At 44.9% G+C, this 19,028-nt stretch overlaps 3 protein-coding genes across 5 annotated transcripts in view; 2 read left to right on the top strand and 1 right to left on the bottom strand.

Annotated features, from left to right (window-relative positions):
* The window catches only part of TMCO6 (transmembrane and coiled-coil domains 6), a 7,560-nt gene extending 6,965 nt beyond the window's left edge, over positions 1 to 595 (bottom strand). The window contains exon 1 of the mRNA XM_069104381.1: positions 355 to 595. Coding sequence (XP_068960482.1) covers positions 355 to 439 — 85 coding nt within the window. The 5' untranslated portion in view covers positions 440 to 595. The remainder of the gene's footprint in view (positions 1 to 354) is intronic.
* Positions 596 to 5,678: 5,083 nt separating this feature from the next.
* CD14 (CD14 molecule) lies at positions 5,679 to 8,059 on the top strand. 3 transcript variants are annotated; one of them, XM_069104377.1, is made up of 3 exons: positions 5,679 to 5,767; positions 5,844 to 5,901; positions 6,775 to 8,059. In XM_069104377.1, exons 1-3 carry the CDS (start codon positions 5,694 to 5,696, stop codon positions 7,900 to 7,902), a joined length of 1,260 nt encoding a protein of 419 aa, XP_068960478.1. In that variant the 5' UTR covers positions 5,679 to 5,693; the 3' UTR covers positions 7,903 to 8,059. The 3 variants fall into 3 exon arrangements, 2 of the variants coding, with proteins under 2 accessions (XP_068960478.1, XP_068960479.1); XM_069104378.1 differs by lacking the exons at positions 5,679 to 5,767; positions 5,844 to 5,901 and adding an exon at positions 6,093 to 6,233; XR_011171630.1 differs by lacking the exons at positions 5,679 to 5,767; positions 5,844 to 5,901 and adding an exon at positions 6,251 to 6,661 and having other exon boundaries at positions 6,775 to 6,913.
* A 136-nt stretch (positions 8,060 to 8,195) lies between these two features.
* LOC138174078 (uncharacterized) lies at positions 8,196 to 18,016 on the top strand. Its single transcript, XM_069104224.1, has 15 exons — positions 8,196 to 9,110; positions 9,503 to 9,622; positions 9,742 to 9,819; positions 9,939 to 10,021; positions 10,394 to 10,480; positions 10,584 to 10,700; positions 10,821 to 10,985; positions 11,217 to 11,463; positions 11,544 to 11,627; positions 12,883 to 12,934; positions 13,140 to 13,228; positions 14,294 to 14,422; positions 14,529 to 14,675; positions 14,860 to 15,010; positions 15,209 to 18,016. Exons 1-15 carry the CDS (start codon positions 9,081 to 9,083, stop codon positions 15,235 to 15,237), a joined length of 1,608 nt encoding a protein of 535 aa, XP_068960325.1. The 5' UTR covers positions 8,196 to 9,080; the 3' UTR covers positions 15,238 to 18,016.
* The last annotated feature ends 1,012 nt before the right edge of the window (positions 18,017 to 19,028 follow it).

Genomic DNA, 19,028 nt, shown 5'->3' with positions numbered 1-19,028 from the left:
TCAAAGGGGCCAGGACTTGGAAGGGGTGTCAACAGGAACCTGGGGCTGAAGGTGGTAAGATCAGAGGGGCCAGAAACTGGGGGTGGGGCTGGAAAAGGGGGGAAGTGGGATCAGGGCTGCCAGGGGCTCGGAGCAGGATATCCGAGGACCCGGGGCTCTAGGTGGGGGATCCGCGGGTGGGGATCGAGGAAGCCTGAGACCGGAAAAGGGGGGGGGGCGAATCTCAGGGGTGCGGGATATGGGAGGATCACAGGGCTGTGCGGGGCGGACCGGAGGATCCCGAGGCCCTGGGCAGGGGGCCATCGGGACTGGGGGGAGGGTGCAGCCGCGGGGCCGCTAGGGCGCGGGCCGCACCTGCCTCCCGCTCCCGCCAGCGATCCCGCTGCTCCTGCAGGTTGTAGCCATGGGCCCGGAGGCGGCCGCTGCGGTGACTCCACATGACCCCGGGCGCTCCGCGGGCACAATAGAACCAGGCCGAGAACGGGCGGCGGCGGCGGCGGCGGAGGCGGCGGCGGGGGAGGAGGAGATGGAGGAGGAGGAGGAGGGGCGGGAGGCGTCTAGACTCGCCCTACAGCTGCACTTCCGGTGGCGGGGGGTCGGGCGGGGCTGCGCGAACGCAGGGCGGAGCCTCCGGGGCCAGCGCGGCCTGCGAGAACAAATCTGGTTTCACTTCCTTAATTCCCGACTTCCTAAAGGAAGTCGTCTGTCTGCTACTTCTTCGTTTGGAAAGGCGGAGAGCCCCCTCCCCCCTCCTCCGAGCTCCCGCTCCCGCCCCCCGCCCTCGGCCCCCGGGCTCTCTCCACCCGCCCCCGGCATTCCTCCCTACCCGAGACCGCGTATACGCCCCCCTCCAGCCCCCTCCCGCCCCTGGATTTGGGATAAACAAGTGTAGACAGGAATTCTTTCAGTTACCAAAAAAGTGAATGCATTTCTTGTCTAGAAATTGGCATCCAGGGGCCCCTGTATTGAATGGGAAATGAATGACCTGACGTGAGCAATAGTCTCAAATCTCAAACAAATTCATCCGTCTCATAGCTTTCTTCTGAAAATGCAGAATTATTGATAATGACTAGAACATATATAAAGCTAGCTTTAAGGTTTGCAAAGTACTTTATAAATGGTTATTTCACTGTATCTTCACAACACCCCTGGGAGGAAGGTGCTATTTTTATTCCTATTTTACAGATGAGGAAACAGACAGCAAGATTTAAGTGACTTGCCCAGGGTCCTACAGGTGTCTGAGGCTGAACTTGAACTTAGGCCTTGCTGACTCCAAGTCCAGCATTCCAGATGGCCACCTACCTGTTGATCCTGAATCTTTCAGATTGAGACTTAAGGAAGAAGGGTAAAAGCTTAAGACTTCGGACCTACTAGTTCTAATATGCTAATATGTTATGTATATATTAGTATATCTAATATGTATATTATAACATAGTGAAAACAGGACTATTATTGAGTAGTAACTCTAGGAAGTGAAAAGATCACTGGCATAACCTTTCTCATCTCTAAGACAGGCAGCTAGCCTGTATACTTAACAGGGACTGTCCTGATGATCAAATGACAGGCAGTGTGGAATAGTGAAAAGACTTGTAGTATGCCTAGAGTTGCAAGACCTTGGTTCAAATCGTCTCTCTGTTAGTTTCTATCTGTGTGACTTTGGGCAAGTCACTTGTCTCAGTTTTGATATCTGTAAAATCAGGACCTTGGACCAGATGATCGCTACAGTAGTTTCTAACTACAACCCATTATCACCTGTGGGAGTTTAGGTAAATACATTAGAGACCTTTACTATGCCTGTTCCCACACTCCTGATTAGCAGATAGATTTTGAGTTTGGGTTCAGGGCAGGAATGCACAGTGTTAACCTGTTGGTTAAAGAAGGCAGACAGGCTAAGTGATAATACAGTTACAGCATTTATTCCCTTAAAGTTAGCAGATAAATGATCATGGAGCCAAAACCTAAGTTCTGACTGCCTGAACAAAAGAATGAGAAAACTTAAATACATTTTAGAACCACCCCAATTCAGGGTTGCAGTGTCACACAAATTTATGATCTCCATATGTTTACTATCCATACCGTGAGAAAGGAAGTTTCTTGGTTGTAAGTACAAATTGGTAAGACAACAGACAAAGAAGAGTCAGTTTTGAATTTATGATCTCAGGAAGTCTGTGTTTCTCCTAGTGTCCCCAAAGATAAGAAAAATCCTACTATTCTATCTTATATGGTCTCTGGAATTGCTGACACAGGAAAAGACTTTTTTAAAGCAAAGCAAAACAGTTTGTTTAGTTCATGCTTTTACTCCTATTGAGATCTAAAAATGACACTTAATTATTTAAAATTATATTTAATTATTATCATTTCCTCCTTTTGGTCCAAGTCAGATCTGTAAAATTTCATCAGTAGACCAAAGATGGAATAGGGAAAAAAAAAAAAAACCTCTCTTTTTGGGAGGATTTCCCCAAATCCTTATTTAGGTGAATTTAGGTTTTTCCCTATCAATTTCTGAAATAGAGGGAACTAAAGATAAGGTCTAATGGTTGCACATCCCTAGAGATGGGCATTGACTGCAAGGCAATTGCAAACAAGCAAAAGGTGCAGGCTTGAAGGGGGATCAAGATGGGGAGCACAATGGGAATACAAAGTAACCAAGTGAAAATAAGCTACAGCTACCAAAGATAATCAAAAACCAGTCTTTGGCTAGTAGGGCACCCAGGTATGCAGGTCTGGTCCAGACTCTTGGGAAAGCGGTCTGCCTTTGATGTCTTTTTCAGGTCCCTTGGCTCAGGAGCAGAGGCAACCTTTAGATGTGATGGATGGATCCAAAAGTCCATATCCACAGGCTGGAGCAGTCAGACAGACCTGACAAGGGTTCCCAAAACATATGATTTGATACTAAAGGCATATAGAAATGGTTGTTTCCCAGCCATGCAGGGCTAGGTTGAGACAAGACAATAAAGGTTTTCTCACAGTTTACAAAATTGCATAATTACATTAAGTCACTTCCACATTAAACTACTTAGATGGCTCACAATAGACTAGTTTTGGAAAGGGAGAATTACATGTCACCAAGGTAACCAAGAAAACTTTCACATGAACCATACAAATCAACAAAATCATTATTACGAATGTTTCTTAACATCAAATTCCTTATATCCCCGTGTCCTATTCCCAATATCCATTTAAGCAGCACTTTTTTGAATACCAGAGGCCTCATGTAGTTATACAGTTCAAAAAGGGAGTTCTGATTCTCTGGTTCAGATCTAGAAGCTCCCAGATAATTCTAACTAAGTATAAATCAATACAACACTTAAATTTGGTTTCCCATTTTTGAAACTGTAATTTGCTACTTCTGTCCTTACCTAGATTCTGTACCTAGTATAAGAATCCTTTAAAATGTGAGGATCTAACCATAAAATGAGTTCATGAGTCCTTTTAAAATTATCAGACTGGGGCAGCTAGGTGGCGAGGTGAATAGAGCACTAGTCCTGGAATCAGGAGGACCTGAGTTCAAATCTGACCTTAGACACTTAATACTTACTAGCTGTGTGACCTTGGGCAAGTCACTTAACCCCAATTGCCCTCCAAAGAGCAAAATAAATAAATAAAATTATCAGAAAGATACTTAAAAGAGAAGAATTAATTTCACTTTTACCACTGCTTTATACAATTTTTGTGCAAAAATCCAAATTTGAGATCTTATTACTAAAATTTCCATGATAGAAAAAATTTGGGGGCAGCTAGGTGATGCAGTGAATGGAGTACAGGACCTGAAGTCAGGAAGACCTGAGTTCAAATCCAGCCTCAGACACTTAACACAAAAACTAGCCGTGTGACCTTGGGCAAATCACTTAACCCCAACTGCCCTCCAAACCGCCCCCCAAAGAAAGAAAAAATTTGGAAGCCAACCTTATACATCTGTATATAATTCTTAGAGGAATTTTCCCCCTCCCCCATGGAGTGTCCCCAAAGACAAGAAAAATCTTACTATTCTGTCTGATCTGGTTTCTGGAGTTGCTGACACAGGAAAAGGCATTTTTTTTTTTTTAAGCAATCAGGGTTAAGTAACTTGCTCAAGGTTACATGGCCAGTTATTTCTGGGTGTGGTGCTAAGTGTCAGAGCCTGGATTTGATCCCAGGTCATCCTGACTCTGGGGCCGGTGCTCTTACTAGCTATGCTACCTGGCCGCCCCATTGAAAAGGCATTTTTAAAGCAAAGCAAAACAGTCTGTTTTGATTAGTTCAGGCTTTTACTCCTATTGAGATCCAAAAATGACATTTAGTTATTAAAAATGATATTTATTATCAACAGATTTGATGGAGGTGAGAAAAAGTGGGGAGACTTTAAATTAACTTATAATTACACTGCCCCATTATCCAAACCTCACTCCTCATCTGCAAATTAGGGGTTGAGGTTTCCATCAATAGCTTAGGAGTTTGCAAAACTCTGTGACAAATATGCTTAGCCTAGGAATAAACAATATTTGTTGGAAAGCCATGAAGATTTTCATTACATCTATTTTACATTTATTCTTTCTGAATAAATGGGTAGCTCTCTTAATGGAGTATGCTGACTCAGGCAAATGTGAGCCCTTTTATTCTACTTCCATTAGAATTTCCCACCTTGTTCTCCTTTGGTTAGGTGCAACCTCCAGAACTTCGAACGTTGTGCTCCTCTCCCATAGCTTGGGAAGCATGGGTACAAGCCTCTAACCCCCTATCCAATCAGAAGCCTCGACCTACTAGATCACAGCTCTCATTAGAACCAGTCACCTCTGACCCACACTCTGCTATCAAAAAAGAGAAACAAAATTCCTCTCATCGTTTCCCACTACTCTGTCTCACTTAAATCCAATTCATGTGCAAGTGAAGGCATCACCCCATGATATCATTACTCTTCTTGAATTTGAAGAAGTGACTACAGCTCTACCCCAACAAGTCCAACTGGCCATTTCCCTCACTGTAGAAGCAAAGATGTTGAGTTGTTGAGTAATCCTAAAGACTCTCATCCCCTACCCTTCCCTAAACAAAGGAGGGCAGTCTACCAAGAGACTGAGTGAAAGGAAATGAAGTTTAGAATTTTACAGATCTGGAAACAAAACTAAAAGGAGCTTTGAGGCTCACTGTAGCAGCAAACACCCCAGAGTCCCCAGGGTAGCTGCCAATACAGGTTCTTGGATCTGCTTTGATAAAGGAAAGCAACTCAAAATGGGTTAACAAGCTTACTTTAATCAGTCAAATATGTACCTTTCACCTACTTCAGGGGAAAAAGGTCAGCACCCCGAACTTCAGAATACACAGCCAGAATTATCTCAAGACAGAGAAACAGATCAAGTAGACAGTTTCCAAACTGTCCAACCATTACATCCATACCAAATCAACATCTGGGTTTTTCAAAGCCTGGGGGGGGGGGGGGAGCTCTCAACAACCAACGGCTTCTCAGAGTCTCATATGATCAAATCACGGAACACTTGTCAAAGTGAGCCCCAAAACAAAGCTACACATCAGGGCTTATATAGCCTTCTCCTGGCTCAGCGAATGTAACAACCTTATTGACCCACTGGCCAATCAAAAAGTATCTACTGAAAAACAAGCCTCCTACCCCAGGCTCCAGATGCACTTTAGCCTAGGGGCAGGGAAGATCTTCAAAATTTACATTCCCATTACACTCACCCATCAAGTCTACCTGTGTACAGATGAGCTTTCTCTGTCTTTGTTTCCTGTCCTGTTCTGTCACTTCCCAGAAATCCAGCAGGGTTTCAGAAACTAGGTAGGTGAAGGGAGTTTACCAGAAATGGAATTGTTAAAAAATTTATATCTTATATATATTTTATACTTTTTTGTAGACTGTGGAGACCCACTGGTTCCATCTCCAGCCATACTACTAGAAACAGATGGTTCAAGGTAGGATTGTAAGGCTTAAATTTGAGAGGAAAATAAAAAGTTGGAGGACGGTAAAGTCCAAAAAGTTGGACGGTAAGGCTGAGGAGGAAAGCCCAGGGCTTGTTTTCCTGGTGTCCCTGGTGTCCCAGTACTCACCCTTCTTGGTACTAACAACTTTGATTGCAAAACTATACAAAGAGGAAGTTTGGGTGGAGAAATAGGATTTGGGTTTAACAGCACAGTACAAAAGCATAAGGTCATTCAAAACCCAAGACTCAGATCCCAGAAACCAGACAACCCAGCTCTAAGCATAAAAGGAGCAGAAGGTACAGAGACTACCAGGACAAGCCATGGTGAGTGTCCTGTGTCTCACCTTACCCTCCACTTTGGTTGTTCTTAAGTCTTTCAAGCTGTGTCCAACTCTCTGTGACCTCATTTGAGGTTTTCTTGACGGAGATACTGGAGGGGTTTGCTATTTCTTTCTCCAGCTTATTTTACAGATGAGGAACCAAAGCAAACAGGGTTAAAGGACTTGCCCAGGTTCCCGCCCCTAATAAGTGTCTGAGGCTGGATTTGAACTAGGGGCCTTCTGACTCCAGGCCCAGTGTTCTGTCTTAGACCTTCTACAACCTCTCCCAAACCCAAATCCTAAGCTTCTCAGTGCCGGCCTGGGACTGACTTCCTGGGTAGGGATTTACTGCCGGATACTGGGGGGTGGGGAGGGAGAAGGGGGACGGCAGTGGTGAGGGAAGACGGCGGAAGGACAGTGTTCTAGGAAAGAGTAAGTGAGGTCGGGTTGGGATGGGTTCGTAGCACTCCAGCCATTAGCTCTGGCTCTCCTGTTTACCCAGCAGTGGGACAAACCTTGAAATAAACCGCTGATGTCACCCTCAGGAATCCTGGCAGAGGTTGCCGCCGCTGCTGCTGCTATCTCCCCTGCTGTTGCTTCCTTGGTCATCCTCAGCCTTCTGTATCCTGGACGACGAGGGCGATAATTGCTTCTGCAACTTTTCTGCCCCAGAGCCTAAATGGGATGACATTGTGATATGCCTTTCCGCTCTAGGGGTGGAGATCCTTGGGGGTGGCCATAACTTGGATACCTTTTTGCACAAAGATATCGCTGACCCGCGGAAAGCAGCGGATGTGCTGAGGGCGCTGCGCCTCAGGAGACTGAAGTTAAAAGAGGCCCTGGTCCCGGCCCCGCTTCTGCACCAGTTCCTTCGGGCGCTGACCTACACTCGGATTAAGGAGCTGGCCCTGGAAGACCTGGTGATTTCGCACCCGCCTCTGCAACCTCGGTCGCCCATTGACGGCGATCTGACGCTGACAGTCCTGAACCTCAGCAGAGTGTCGCTGGCTGGAGAGAGCAACTTACTGGCGTCGATAGGGCCTTGGCTAAAACCTGGACTGAAGGCACTGAGTTTGACTGGTTTGGGCCTGAGCAATGTGCCCTGCACAGACCTGGACACCTTCAAGGAACTGAACTCTCTAGATCTGTCAGACAATCCAGAGATAGGAGAGAGTGGCTTAACTTCGGCCTCCTGCTTCAAGGACTTCCGGGCACTTCGGGATCTGGCGCTTAGGAACACCAGCCTTCAGTCCCTGGGGCAAGTGTGCCGGGGTCTGGAGGCCACGGGGACAAATGTTCAGCGACTAGACATCAGTTACAACGAGCTGAAGGCTACACCCTCGACTCAGTGTACGTGGCCACCCACCCTGATATCCCTCAACCTGTCCCATATGAAGCTGAAGTGTGTGCCAACGCCTCTGCCTACGAAGCTGCAGCAGTTGGACCTAAGCTATAACCTGCTGACCAAGCGGCCAGAGCTGCCCCAGGAGACTGAACTAATCCTCGAAGGGAACCCTTTTGCCAGCAGCGGTGTCCCAGACAAGTTGCAAGGGGAGCAGGCACCAGACGACTGTAATGTTTCTTCCCGTGCTCCCAAGTCCCTAGGCACACTACTAGCCCTCCAGGTCTCTGCAATTTTGGCACTGCTGCGAGGGGTCAGAGGATTCGCCTGAAGGCGGGGTGGAGAGCAAACTGGGGAGGGAAGGAAAACATGTTCAAGTCCCACCTGACTGCCTTGTGATTCCAGAGACTGCAGGGTAACCTGCCAGGATGTCAGTGTCCACCACTTTTCATTAAAACAAACAAAAACCTAATAACTGAGAAACAAAATGTCTGTATGTCTTATTTCTTTCTTCCCCGGAGGCTCTGAAGACCAGTTCAGGGACACTGGAGTTGGGGGAGGAGGAAGGAGGATGGCCAACAAAGGGGTAAGGGGAGGAAGAGGGAAAAATTTGTCAAAACTGGGACTGCCTCTCATAAAGTAGAAGGAGCCCCAGACAGGGCTCCTTAGGCCTCCACCTAAATAACTGGGAGCTGTCTTTCTGGAATCAAACTCATTTGGAATAAAAGTTTGGAGTTCACCAAATCCAGAGATTCTTACCCCGAAGTTCCTGAACTTAGAATTAAAAAAAAAAAAGATTCCAATATAATTTGTTTCCTTTGTAATCTTATGCATTTAATTTTATGCATTTCAAAACATTAAAGGATCACTGAAAAAGGTTAAGAACCTCTGTACCTCTCTCCTTTTGCTTTCTTCATCTTCACTAAGATGGTCAAATCCCAGTGAGGGTCTGGAAATTCTGACCTTACCTCCCCTAGAAGAGACTCTGTGTGTGCGTGTGTGCTCGAGTGCTCGAGCATATCAATTGACTGTATTGGGAACTTGGAGGCTTTGTGGTTGGAACACAGGCAGATCTCTCGGAGACAGACACAGGTGGGGTGAAAATAGCTTGGTGGATTTCGATTGGGGGACAGCAAACCCCGCCCTGGAACCACCAGATAGGACATGAATTATTGAGAATTCTGGAGGCTCCAGAACCATGACAAGCAGCATCAAACAGGTGAACACAAACTTGCCCTCCGGACCTCCCTGGTTGCTAAGGCTCAGGGCCTAGGTCCCACTATTTTCTTTCCCTTCAGGTTGGGTCTTTGGTGACAGTGGTTGTGCCAGAGGCAGGTGAGACTTTCCTTCTAAGAGGTAAGGCCTGGAAGGAACCCTGAAGGTAGTGGACTTGGACCAGTTTCTCCTGTCCCTCACAGGAGAAAACAAAAACAGAGTCTCTCAGTAACCCACTATTCTATTACAGAGCACAACACCTGCAGCCCCAGATTTCTTCTAGATGGTTCTAAAATGCTCCTTCAAGATCCAGGAGACCCTGAGGTACTACTGGGGTTGGGAAAGGTGGGACCAGGCATGGAAAGGATGGAAGAAAAAGAGAATGTAAATGTGAATTAGTCTTAGTGATCCTGGTCCTGCACCTAGGAGCACCGATTCACATTTGACCGAGTCCTAGGCCCAGAGCACAAACAGGTAGAATAAGGGGGGTAGGTGGGGCATGGTTGGCAAGGCCTTGTTCCTATCAGCCTCATTCTGTTTCTTCCCTCTGTAACATCATACCCTATGTTGCCCTTGAGACGACCGCATCTGTGCTTCCCAAGTTGGAGCATGTTGTTTGGGGGAGGGGAGGAACAAAGGACGAATAAGGTACCCCAGACCCAGTGGAACAGGGAGATGATTTCCTCAGAGAGATGAGTTCTTGTCTATTGCCATAGGAAGCAGAGCAAGAGTTTCTGAAGAACATTCGGGCTGTGCTGGGCTCAGTATCCAGAGGTTACAGTGTGTCTGTGCTGATTAGGGGCAGAGAAGCCAAGCAACTGGATCTGGTTCCTCAGGTAAGAGGCTAGAATCCACTTTGCCTTATCACACAATCCAGACTTGGTTGGACTCCAGACCAAAAGGACTATCTTTTCTCTCATCCCCATCCACCCCTACTTTCTCTAATAATTTCCAGCTGCTGGCAATGCTGTTTGAGGAGATTCAACCCCCAGATGCTTCTGAACCTTCCCTCCGGACCCTAAGTCTAGTGCAGGTGACAAGATCTTAAGAGGGATTTATAAGGGTTGGGCAGCCCTGGAGAGTGCTCTCCAGGAGCTGGAAGATTTTTACAGGTTCTACACGGACTTATCCCATGCACTCCCTTGCTTTTAGCTCAATTCTAGTGGGAGGGGTAGAGACTTACTATTGCCTGGAACTAGCGACCTGACCTTGCTGGAAGTGTACCCACTGGGTCTGTGAGTATGCTGCCTTGCCCAGGATGGGAACATCTTCTCCCGGCACCACTCTCCCTTTCTCATTCCCTACCTCCTAGCACCATTCCCACAAAAGCCAGACTGCTGGGCTTTGTTCCAGAGTTCAGCAGATTGTAATTTTTTTTTTTTGTAAGAGATGGAGCAGAAAAAGCATCATCTTACTCCATGGTTCTTTGTTCTCCCAGAAAGCCTGTCTTCTGTATAGCTGCCCTGTTCAGGGCTTGTATGTCTGTATGACTAGGGCTTACCTCTCCATTTTGTTCTTATGCCTGGAATTCAAGGCTTTGAAGGTCCTGTGGCAGAGGGACATAGCCCAGAGGTCCTATGAGCCTAGGTTTTTCCCTCTTTTCCTAGGGTAGTAGAAGGAGTTAATGAAGCAGAGATCCTTGACTTCAAGTCTGTCTGCCAACTTTACCTCAAGGCAATGGAAGGTTTGGACAGGTATGTGTACTTTGGATGCTGGCAGAAGGGATGAGGAAAGGAGATATAAACTTACAGGGCAACCCAAGAAGCCCTGAGCTTAAGCATCTTTCTCCTTCCCCAGGGCCTGCTCCCTTCTCACTGTGACCATGTCCTGCCTGGGGCCCAGCACCGTAAAGAGGCCCTGGGCCAGAGGGATGTGGCGGGGCTCATTGAGAGTCTTACAGCTTCCAAAAGCTCCGTGAGTCCAACTTGGGGTAGGGCAGCAGTCTGAGGGTTCCATATAATAAGGGGAAGTTTGTTTCTCTAACTCATAACAAGGACCTGCATTTTCCCTGGCCTTGGCCCTTACTCCTTGTAGGGACTGTCCTTTATTGCTGGCACTGGCAGGGAAGGCTTCTAATGCCTGTATGGGCTCCTTGCCTTGGATTGTGACTCGGTTACTCTTCGGGAATAGTTACAGTAGCCTGCTGCTCCACTTGGATCCCCAAGGTATGAAGGTGGGAAGAGAGGGAAAGGAAAAGAAGTAAAGTGAGATTTAATCTTTTCTGGGGAGAGTCCTCAGAAAGTTCGGCTCCTCTGGCTCCCAAATCCTGCCTTGCCCTCTTCTCCATTGGCTCCTCATTCAGGCTTTGCATACCCAGTGCCAGTTCAGTGGGAAGAGGCAGCCCAGTGTGATTCTTGGTAGAAGTGATTAGGAGGAATGGATAGGATTGCTCTTTGACTATATCAAAAACCCATCCTGCTCCCCATGAATTGGCCCCACTACCTGCCTGTTCTCCCTGGCAGCTACCCCTTTGAACCTGCTACTGGCCTCACTATCAGGCGCTGAAGGAACTCAGGACCCAGCCCAGTTGAAACAGGTTTCTCCCACACTGTGGGATGCTTCAGAAGAAATCCAGAACCGGCGTGCAGCTATTCAGGACCTGCGTTCTGGGCTCTCTGGAACTGTTCTACAGGAGAGCCAGCTTACCCAGCTGAGCCTGGTACTCAGGGAATTGAAGGTGAGACAGAACCAGGTACACCCCATCCACCAAGGGCATCAGGGGCTCTGGAAACTGTGGACTGAACCTGTTATCTACAGATACTGAAAAACCAAAGCCGCTACTGGGGGGCTAGGCTACTCGAAGGAACTGGAGCCTCTGTGCCTGGGTTTCCAAATCTGCAGGTATGTGGGTGTCAGCTCCCTAGACCTTGAGATTGGCATTTTATCATTAAGATGGCTCTGGGGTTTAGAGCTCTCAAGTCTTCTTAAAGCATCCTTTTCCAGTATACTTGATTTCAAAGCTAGTATAGGACTGGAAGTAGTCAAGAAGACAAGCAACCACTTAGGGTGCAAAAAGGACCACTTTATTATGATGACTTTTTACAAATAGACTATTTTTAAGGCAGAGATATTTTGGTCTAGTGGTGGACAGAGTACTAGACTTGAAGTCTAGAAGATCTGGGTTCAAATTCTGCCTTACAGTAACAAGCTAGGACACTCAATGTCTCTGAGCCTCCTCAGTCAAGTCTGTGTAAGTTATAGGGAGTTTGAAGTCTACCTCCATTGCATACTTTTAATAATAGAAAGTCTATTTTCTATAGCAGCAGGTACTTTTGTGAATGAATCAGAAGTCAAAGATCCAGTGAACAGTAACAATTTTCAGACTTTCAAAGGGAAGGGAAGAAGATGGGCAGGAGTACATATAACTTGCTAGGATTTTCCTAGATCGGCATCTTCCTCAATAAATATCTCCCTGCTGTATTACTTCCTAGGTCTATGAGGTAGCCCTCCTACCCCTGCTCTTATCTCAAGCAGTATATCTTACACATGCATAGAGGAACATTAGAGGGGCAGGCCTCAAACTTAAAAACCCCGATTCCTAGTTATTTTGGTACCTTGTTTATCCTGGCACCTGTTTATCTTGAAGGAAGGAAGATCAATATTCTGAGTATTCTTGCAGTCTAGCATCTGATCTCACAATCTTACGCTGCTTTTTAAATTTAATTAAATTTTTTTCAATTAACAAAAATCCACCTTCTGTTCCTTTCCACCTACTCCCTACCTCCACTAAAAAAAGAAAGACAAACAAAACCCTAGTAACAACTACTCATAGTTAAACAAAACAAATTCCTGAGTTGGCCGTATCTAAAAAATGTGTTGCAATATGGGTTTTTATTCTTTCCCCCCTGGGTCAGGAAGTGCGCAGCCTGTTTCATCACAAGTCCTCTGAAATTAAGCTTAGTCAGGGCATTTGTAGATGAGCATTCTTAAACCTTTCAAAGAGGTCTGTCTTTACAATGTTGTTAACATTTATGAATCTTTTCTTTCAATGTTACCAATTACAGCTGCTTAAGACTCACCTTTTACACTGAAATGAAAATATCTCCAACCTTTGGAGAAGGAGGTTTTGTTGCATTATAACACATCTCCCCTCTAGATGCTAGAACTAGAAGAGGCCTTTTTCCCTGTTTTCCAGAAGCACCCCCAAGGTGAGTTTCAGGCCTTATGGCCCTGACACTATCTTCTCGGGGCTTCTTACTCATATATCTTCCCTCAGCACTGCTCTCCCTCACCTCAATCTAATTCACTGGCATGTTGTGGCATCACCTCCCTGATGTCATAGTCATAGTTTTTGAGAACAAATGACAAACAACAACAATCTTCATCCAGAATAAAAGTATTTCTCTTTGGCAGCAGGAATTTCAGAAACTCTGAGCCTGGGGAGGAAGCCACTCCTGCCAGCAGCAGCAAGAACCTGCCCTGTTGGGGGTTCCAAGAAACAGGCAAAGCTTCACCTGTTCCTATAGGGAGTACAAGGGGGTGTTCTAGGGGGTAGATGGCACTGTGTGATGCTCCTTCCTGTGGGTGAAATCGATTTAAAATGAAGACCATATGAAGTCTGAAAGGAGGAAAGGAATCACAAAAGGGCAGATTGAGTTATGGAAGGGGGAAAGGAAAGTCCCAAAGCTTCATCTTGGTGAGGGTGGTGGTAATCAGGAATGGGCTTTATGGGTTTTATGGATCATGGGATTTAGGGCTGGAAAAAACCTTAGAGATCTAGTCCAATCTCATTCTTCTCCAGATGAGGAAACTGTGGACAAAAGAGATTAAGTTATTTCCCTGAGACTACATAGATAGTTAGCAGTAGAGTAGTAGAGTTAGTAACCATTTCAATTCAGGTCCTCTGACTTTATATCCAGTGTCCTGACCATGATGCTTCTTTTAGGAGCACCTTAACAAAGCTACCTCCTGTCTCTCTTGTACTGCAGCTCTGATTTTATTGCCCAGTAATTTACTGCCTATAGTGCTGAATCCCCCAAACCTGGGGTGAGGGCAATTGAAGAGAATTGAAGAGAAAACAAGAGAATTGGAGTCTTGTGCTAGGGAAGACCAATAGATCCCAATGGGGAAGCTAGGCCTTATCTCTAAGGCAGGAATTCTTTTTAAAATATAATTTAATTTGTAATGTATTTTTAACATTTTTTTTTAATTCTAAATCTTCTTCCTCCTTCCATTCTCTCCTTCCCCCATTTGAGAAGGAAAGCAATATGATACCGATTATTTATTTGAAGTCATGCAAAACATGGACCCATTTGGCAATCTGGTGAAGTCTAATAGTACTGAGGTTTTGTTGCCTACCTTCACAACTGAAGAAACTGCTAGGTTTCAGTTATCAGTTAGTGAAAATAAATATGTAATTTTTTTTTCTCATCCAAGTTCACAGACACTTAAAATCTGGTGGATCCCGGGTTAAATATCCCTGCTCTAAGGGAAAGGAAAATGGCATTTGGCCAGATGAAAAGACCAGGATACAAGTCATCCTGGTTGCTGTCTGTTCTGTTTCATAGGTCCCTGATGTGGCACTGCAGTTTATGTTAGCACGGGCCCATAGCCAGTTGCTCCAGGAACATTCCAGATCCCAGATCCAAGAGGAGCTGCGCTGCTTTGGACAGGACAAGAAAACAGCAGCAGACCAGGTTAGTCCCAGATATTTAGGGAAAGAATCAAAAAGAGACCAAGACTAGGGCAAAGGCTGATGAGTAGGCTCATTCTGTCTCAGCAAATCATTGTGTTCTATCGCAGGCCCCAGACCTATCTGCTGAGAGTCCAAGCTGGTGGCAGGATAATGCAGCATCGAAGGTGGAACGAGCCGCTGCTGAACAGAACCTAGAGGCCCTGTATGAGCTGCATGTGCAAGGATCCCGGGCCCAGACCTGCCACATGTTGCAGGTCAGTAATGAACAGAGAATGGTGGCAGAAGAATGATAGAGCTCAGGCTTAAGAACCTCTGCTGCTGTTTACCCACTCTGCATCTTATATTGGCAGGCAGGCAGGCAGGCAGGCACTCGAACCCCAGCTAAATAAATAGGTGGCTGAATTCCTCTAATCATCAAGCTACCCATTAAAAGCACAGGTGTTCCGGGCTTGTCGGGGGCTATGGAAGAAGCAGGCTGATGCCAGGGAGTTCCATCACCGAGTCCTGTTGGCTGGAGTCTTACAGGACGCCATCTCTCTGGCCAGGAAGAACCAACAACTCCAAGTCCAGAACAAGCAACTTCAGCAGGGTGAGGACTCTGAGTAGCAGGAATGTAGGGAGGAAGTGGGGTTCAAATGACAATAGAAATAGGGACCTTTCTTCTGATCTCAATCCATGAGTCTGTCCTCAACTACAGGGGAATACTATCAGGGGAGATGAGATTGCAGTGCCAACCTTGATGCTCCTGCAGAGCTTCATTGATTCTGGGTCCCATATCTCCCAACAGAAATCACAGAGAGGAGAAAGAACATTTAAATTCTGGCAATCTACCCTGACACCTTTCCCTTAAAGTAAAGGTATTCAGAACAGACATGGCCCCAGAGTCATACCTGTTCTGCAGGAGTGACAATAAAAACAAACTTGTGACAACCACAGCTGGGAGTCTTCTTTATTTGCTGGCACCTGGTTCAGTCCTGCTTCTGGGTATTAGATCACCAGATATTTACTGATCCTGCCACCTAGATGGAAGTTTCTGTTTCTTTACTCCCAGTTCCTTGTTTGGAGAAGAATGTATAATATCACAAAACTTTGGAGGATGGAGGCCCCTCTGTCCTGGCAAACTCCCATCTTTGCACTCCTAAGTCTGGTGACTCAGTTCTAGAATCTGTCAGTGGAAAACTGCCCTCTTCTGCTATCTCCTGTCCCATAGCCAATTTAATCTTCCTCCTACACACTCCCTTTCTTCCTCTTTACTCTACTTTCATTGATTCTCTAGAAATTCTTAACTATTGTTGACAAAGACCTCCTCTTCCTGGATCTCTCCAGTTTCCTTTTTTTTTTTTTTTTTACTGATGCACTAAAAATACCTGTGTGACCTTGAGCAAAACAATGAACCTCTCCGGGACTCAATGTCTTCATCTGTTGGAATAAGATCCCATGATCTTGGTCCAACCTCCTCTACTTATAGTAAAGATGAAGAAAATGGAGCCCAAGGAGGTTAAGTGATCAATGCCCCTGGTCACATAGAGCAGTAAATGTCAGACACAGAATTTGACTCCACAGTTCTTTGAGTCCAGAGCCCTCTCTTTTTACTGTAACACATGACCTCACCATCTCTATCATTGGGATGCCTCTTTAAACACTCTGGCTTCCATGATATACATAAATACACACAAACATATACATACATAATTTTTCCAATTGCAAGTAAAAAGTTTTAATATTAATTTTAAAAATTTCTGAGTTCCAAATTCTTTCCCTTCCTCTCTTTCCTCCATTCTCATTGAGAAGCTAAGCAATTTGATATGTGATACATGTGCAATCATGTAACATATATTTCCACATTAGTCATGTGACAGAAAACACAGGCCAAAAAAAAACCCAAGAAAAATTAAGAAAGTTTTTAAGAAGTATGCTTCAGTCTGTATTCACACTCCATCAGTTCTTTCTCTGGAAGTGGACAGTGTTTTTCATCAAAAGTACTTTGGGGGGCGGCCAGGTAGCACAGCAAGTAAGAGCACTGGCCCCAGTGTTGGGATGACCAGGGGATTGAATCCGGGCTCAGACACTTAGCACCCATCCAGAAACACCTGGCCATGTAACCTTGAGCAAGTTACTTAACCCCAATTTCTTAAAAAAAAAAAAGTACTTTGGAATTGTACCATTTATTGCTGAGAATAGCTAAGTCATTCACAGTTGATCATCATACAATATTGCTATTACTGTGTCAGTGTTCTCCTGGTCCTTCTCTCTTCACTTTATATTGGTTCATATAAGTCTTCCCAGGTTTTTCTGAAAGCATCCTGCTCATCATTTCTTGTAGCATAATAGTATTCCATCACAATCATATATCATACCTTGTTCATCCATTTCCCAACTGATGGACATCCCCTCAATTGCAAATTCTTTGCCACCACAAAAAGAACTGCTTGTAATAGTAATATCATTTGGTCCCTTTGTATTGGCAAAGCTAACAGGTACTTAGCACTTAGTAATTAATCAAGCCTCTGTTAAAGAAAAGGAGGTATGAGCCCTATGAATCCCTGTTGCTGATGTAACAGGAAGAAGCTAATGCCACGTGTGTGTGTGTGTGTGTGTGTGTGTGTGTGTGTTCTGCATGTGTGAGTATGCTCTCTTTCTCTCTCAAGATCTTGGAGCAAGCTTCTGTAGAGGCAGAAGCTGCTGCTGCCAGACAGACTGAAGAGGACAGGTGCCCTCCGGCTAGAGAGAATGATTTTTGATTTTGGGAAACTGAGTGAAGTGATTTTGATTCTGGGAACCAGCTTGAGCTTCTGCTGAAGAGCTGCTCAGTCCGAGAGCCAGCTGGAGCTTCTGGGAGCTGCCAAAGATGTCCAAGGGACAGCTGGAGCTGCTGCAAACTGAGGAAGCATGACTGTGATGCTGGTACTTGGTATGAAGCTGTTTGTGGCTTTATTAAGCCTTAACTTCCAGGGAACAGAGACTGTGAAGGATTTAAGGTAGACTGGATGCTGTGAGCTTCAGTGTGGAACAGGAAGTGCTTGGAGAGCCGGACAAGAACCTGGGAGCTGTCTGACTTTGAACTCAGGTGACAGTTTGGTGAATCCAGGTAGGACCTGGAACCATGGAAGGGGATCCAGGGAATCTGAGAGACTACCCCAAGTCAAGCTGAAAGAAGACTTTACTTGGATACTGTGTACTGACTGAGAAATTGTAATTTACTAGTGACCTAGGGGTGGAGGGCCTGTGTATTTTCTGATGATTGAATAATGAATGATGACCGAATAAGTGACTGATTGAAATAACTTAGTGTGCCCCATGAGTGGAGAACTTTGACTATTGTACTTTGTGTCCCTTAAGGAGGCTCCTTAAGGATGATTGAATGATTGAGTTGATTGAATGATTAATTGACTAAATGATTTGTATTTCATTGAAAACTTTGTGACCACTGTGGTGAAAACTATGTGGCCATTTTAGTGATAAGCTGTTGTGAATGCTGTATTTTGATTTTCTGTGATAAGTTGTAACATTGTGAATGCTGTACCTGTTCACAGTAGTGTTCTTCTGGAAAGCTGCTTGTGCTTGGCTTTATACTGCTATAAATATTTTTGTACAAGTAGGTTCTTTTCCCTTTTTTATAGTCTCTGGGATATAGACCTAGTAGTGATATTGCTGGGTCAACAGGTATGCATAGTTTTATGCAGTTTCAAAGGGTATGCACAGTTCCAAATTGTTCTTCAAAATGGTTGATTCAGTTCACAATTTCACCAACAGTGCTTTAGTGTCCCAACTTTCCCACATCCCCTCCAACATTTTTCATTTTCCTTTTCTGTTATATTCTCAAATATAACAGAAATCATATCAAAAATATATCAAACATGATATCTTTTTAAAATTTTTCTTAATTGATACATTTTGACAAATTAATCACTTCCCAGAAAATTATTCACCTATAGTATTTTACCATAAAAAGTTAAGTAAAACCTGTGACCGACCCAGTATACTACTCTCCACTCTTAAAGTTTATTATTCTTCCTCAAGAGAAAGGAAGTTTTTTAGCCACAAACCATGACCTACATACAGCTTTATTCCATCTCAGTCACAGAGATCATCATGCCTTAGATCGTGCATATCTGTGTCACCTTCATGATTTTGAACTCTACCATTACCCTACTCTGATAAAAATCTGACCTATCCTTCGCTTGAACTCTTCCTAAACACATTCTTTATATTCACTTTGACCTGCAGGTCAAAGATCCTCAAGTCAGTTCTACTTTGGCCTTACTTTCCTCCCTTCACAATCTTAATGGTAGTTGACCAGTCTGTACCTTGTCCTTCCTCTCCCCTAGAATCCTTTGCTCCCTTTTCATAGGTCCATTCAGGCCTGCTAATATCTTCAACCCTGGGTCACTCCATCACCTGCTACCATCTGGGTCCAAATTAATGTTATCTTAAGTGGGTCCTCATCATTTCATCATTTTATTTTTTGCAATCCATTTATTCTTCCTTGTCCCTATAGCCATATCATCTGAAACTCATGAAAACCTCATCTTTCTTCAAGCCTCTTATCCTACCCTGAAAAACATCCCTTGTATAGCAAGGAGATCACATCAGTTAATACTTAAAGA

This window comes from Petaurus breviceps, unplaced genomic scaffold (genome assembly GCF_028583685.1).
Source record: "Petaurus breviceps papuanus isolate PSGF00001 unplaced genomic scaffold, PetGlider_PUasm1.0 685, whole genome shotgun sequence".
Taxonomy (NCBI): domain Eukaryota; kingdom Metazoa; phylum Chordata; class Mammalia; order Diprotodontia; family Petauridae; genus Petaurus; species Petaurus breviceps.
Note: the sequence above shows the minus strand (reverse complement) of the source record. Positions and strands in the feature narration are given on the sequence as shown.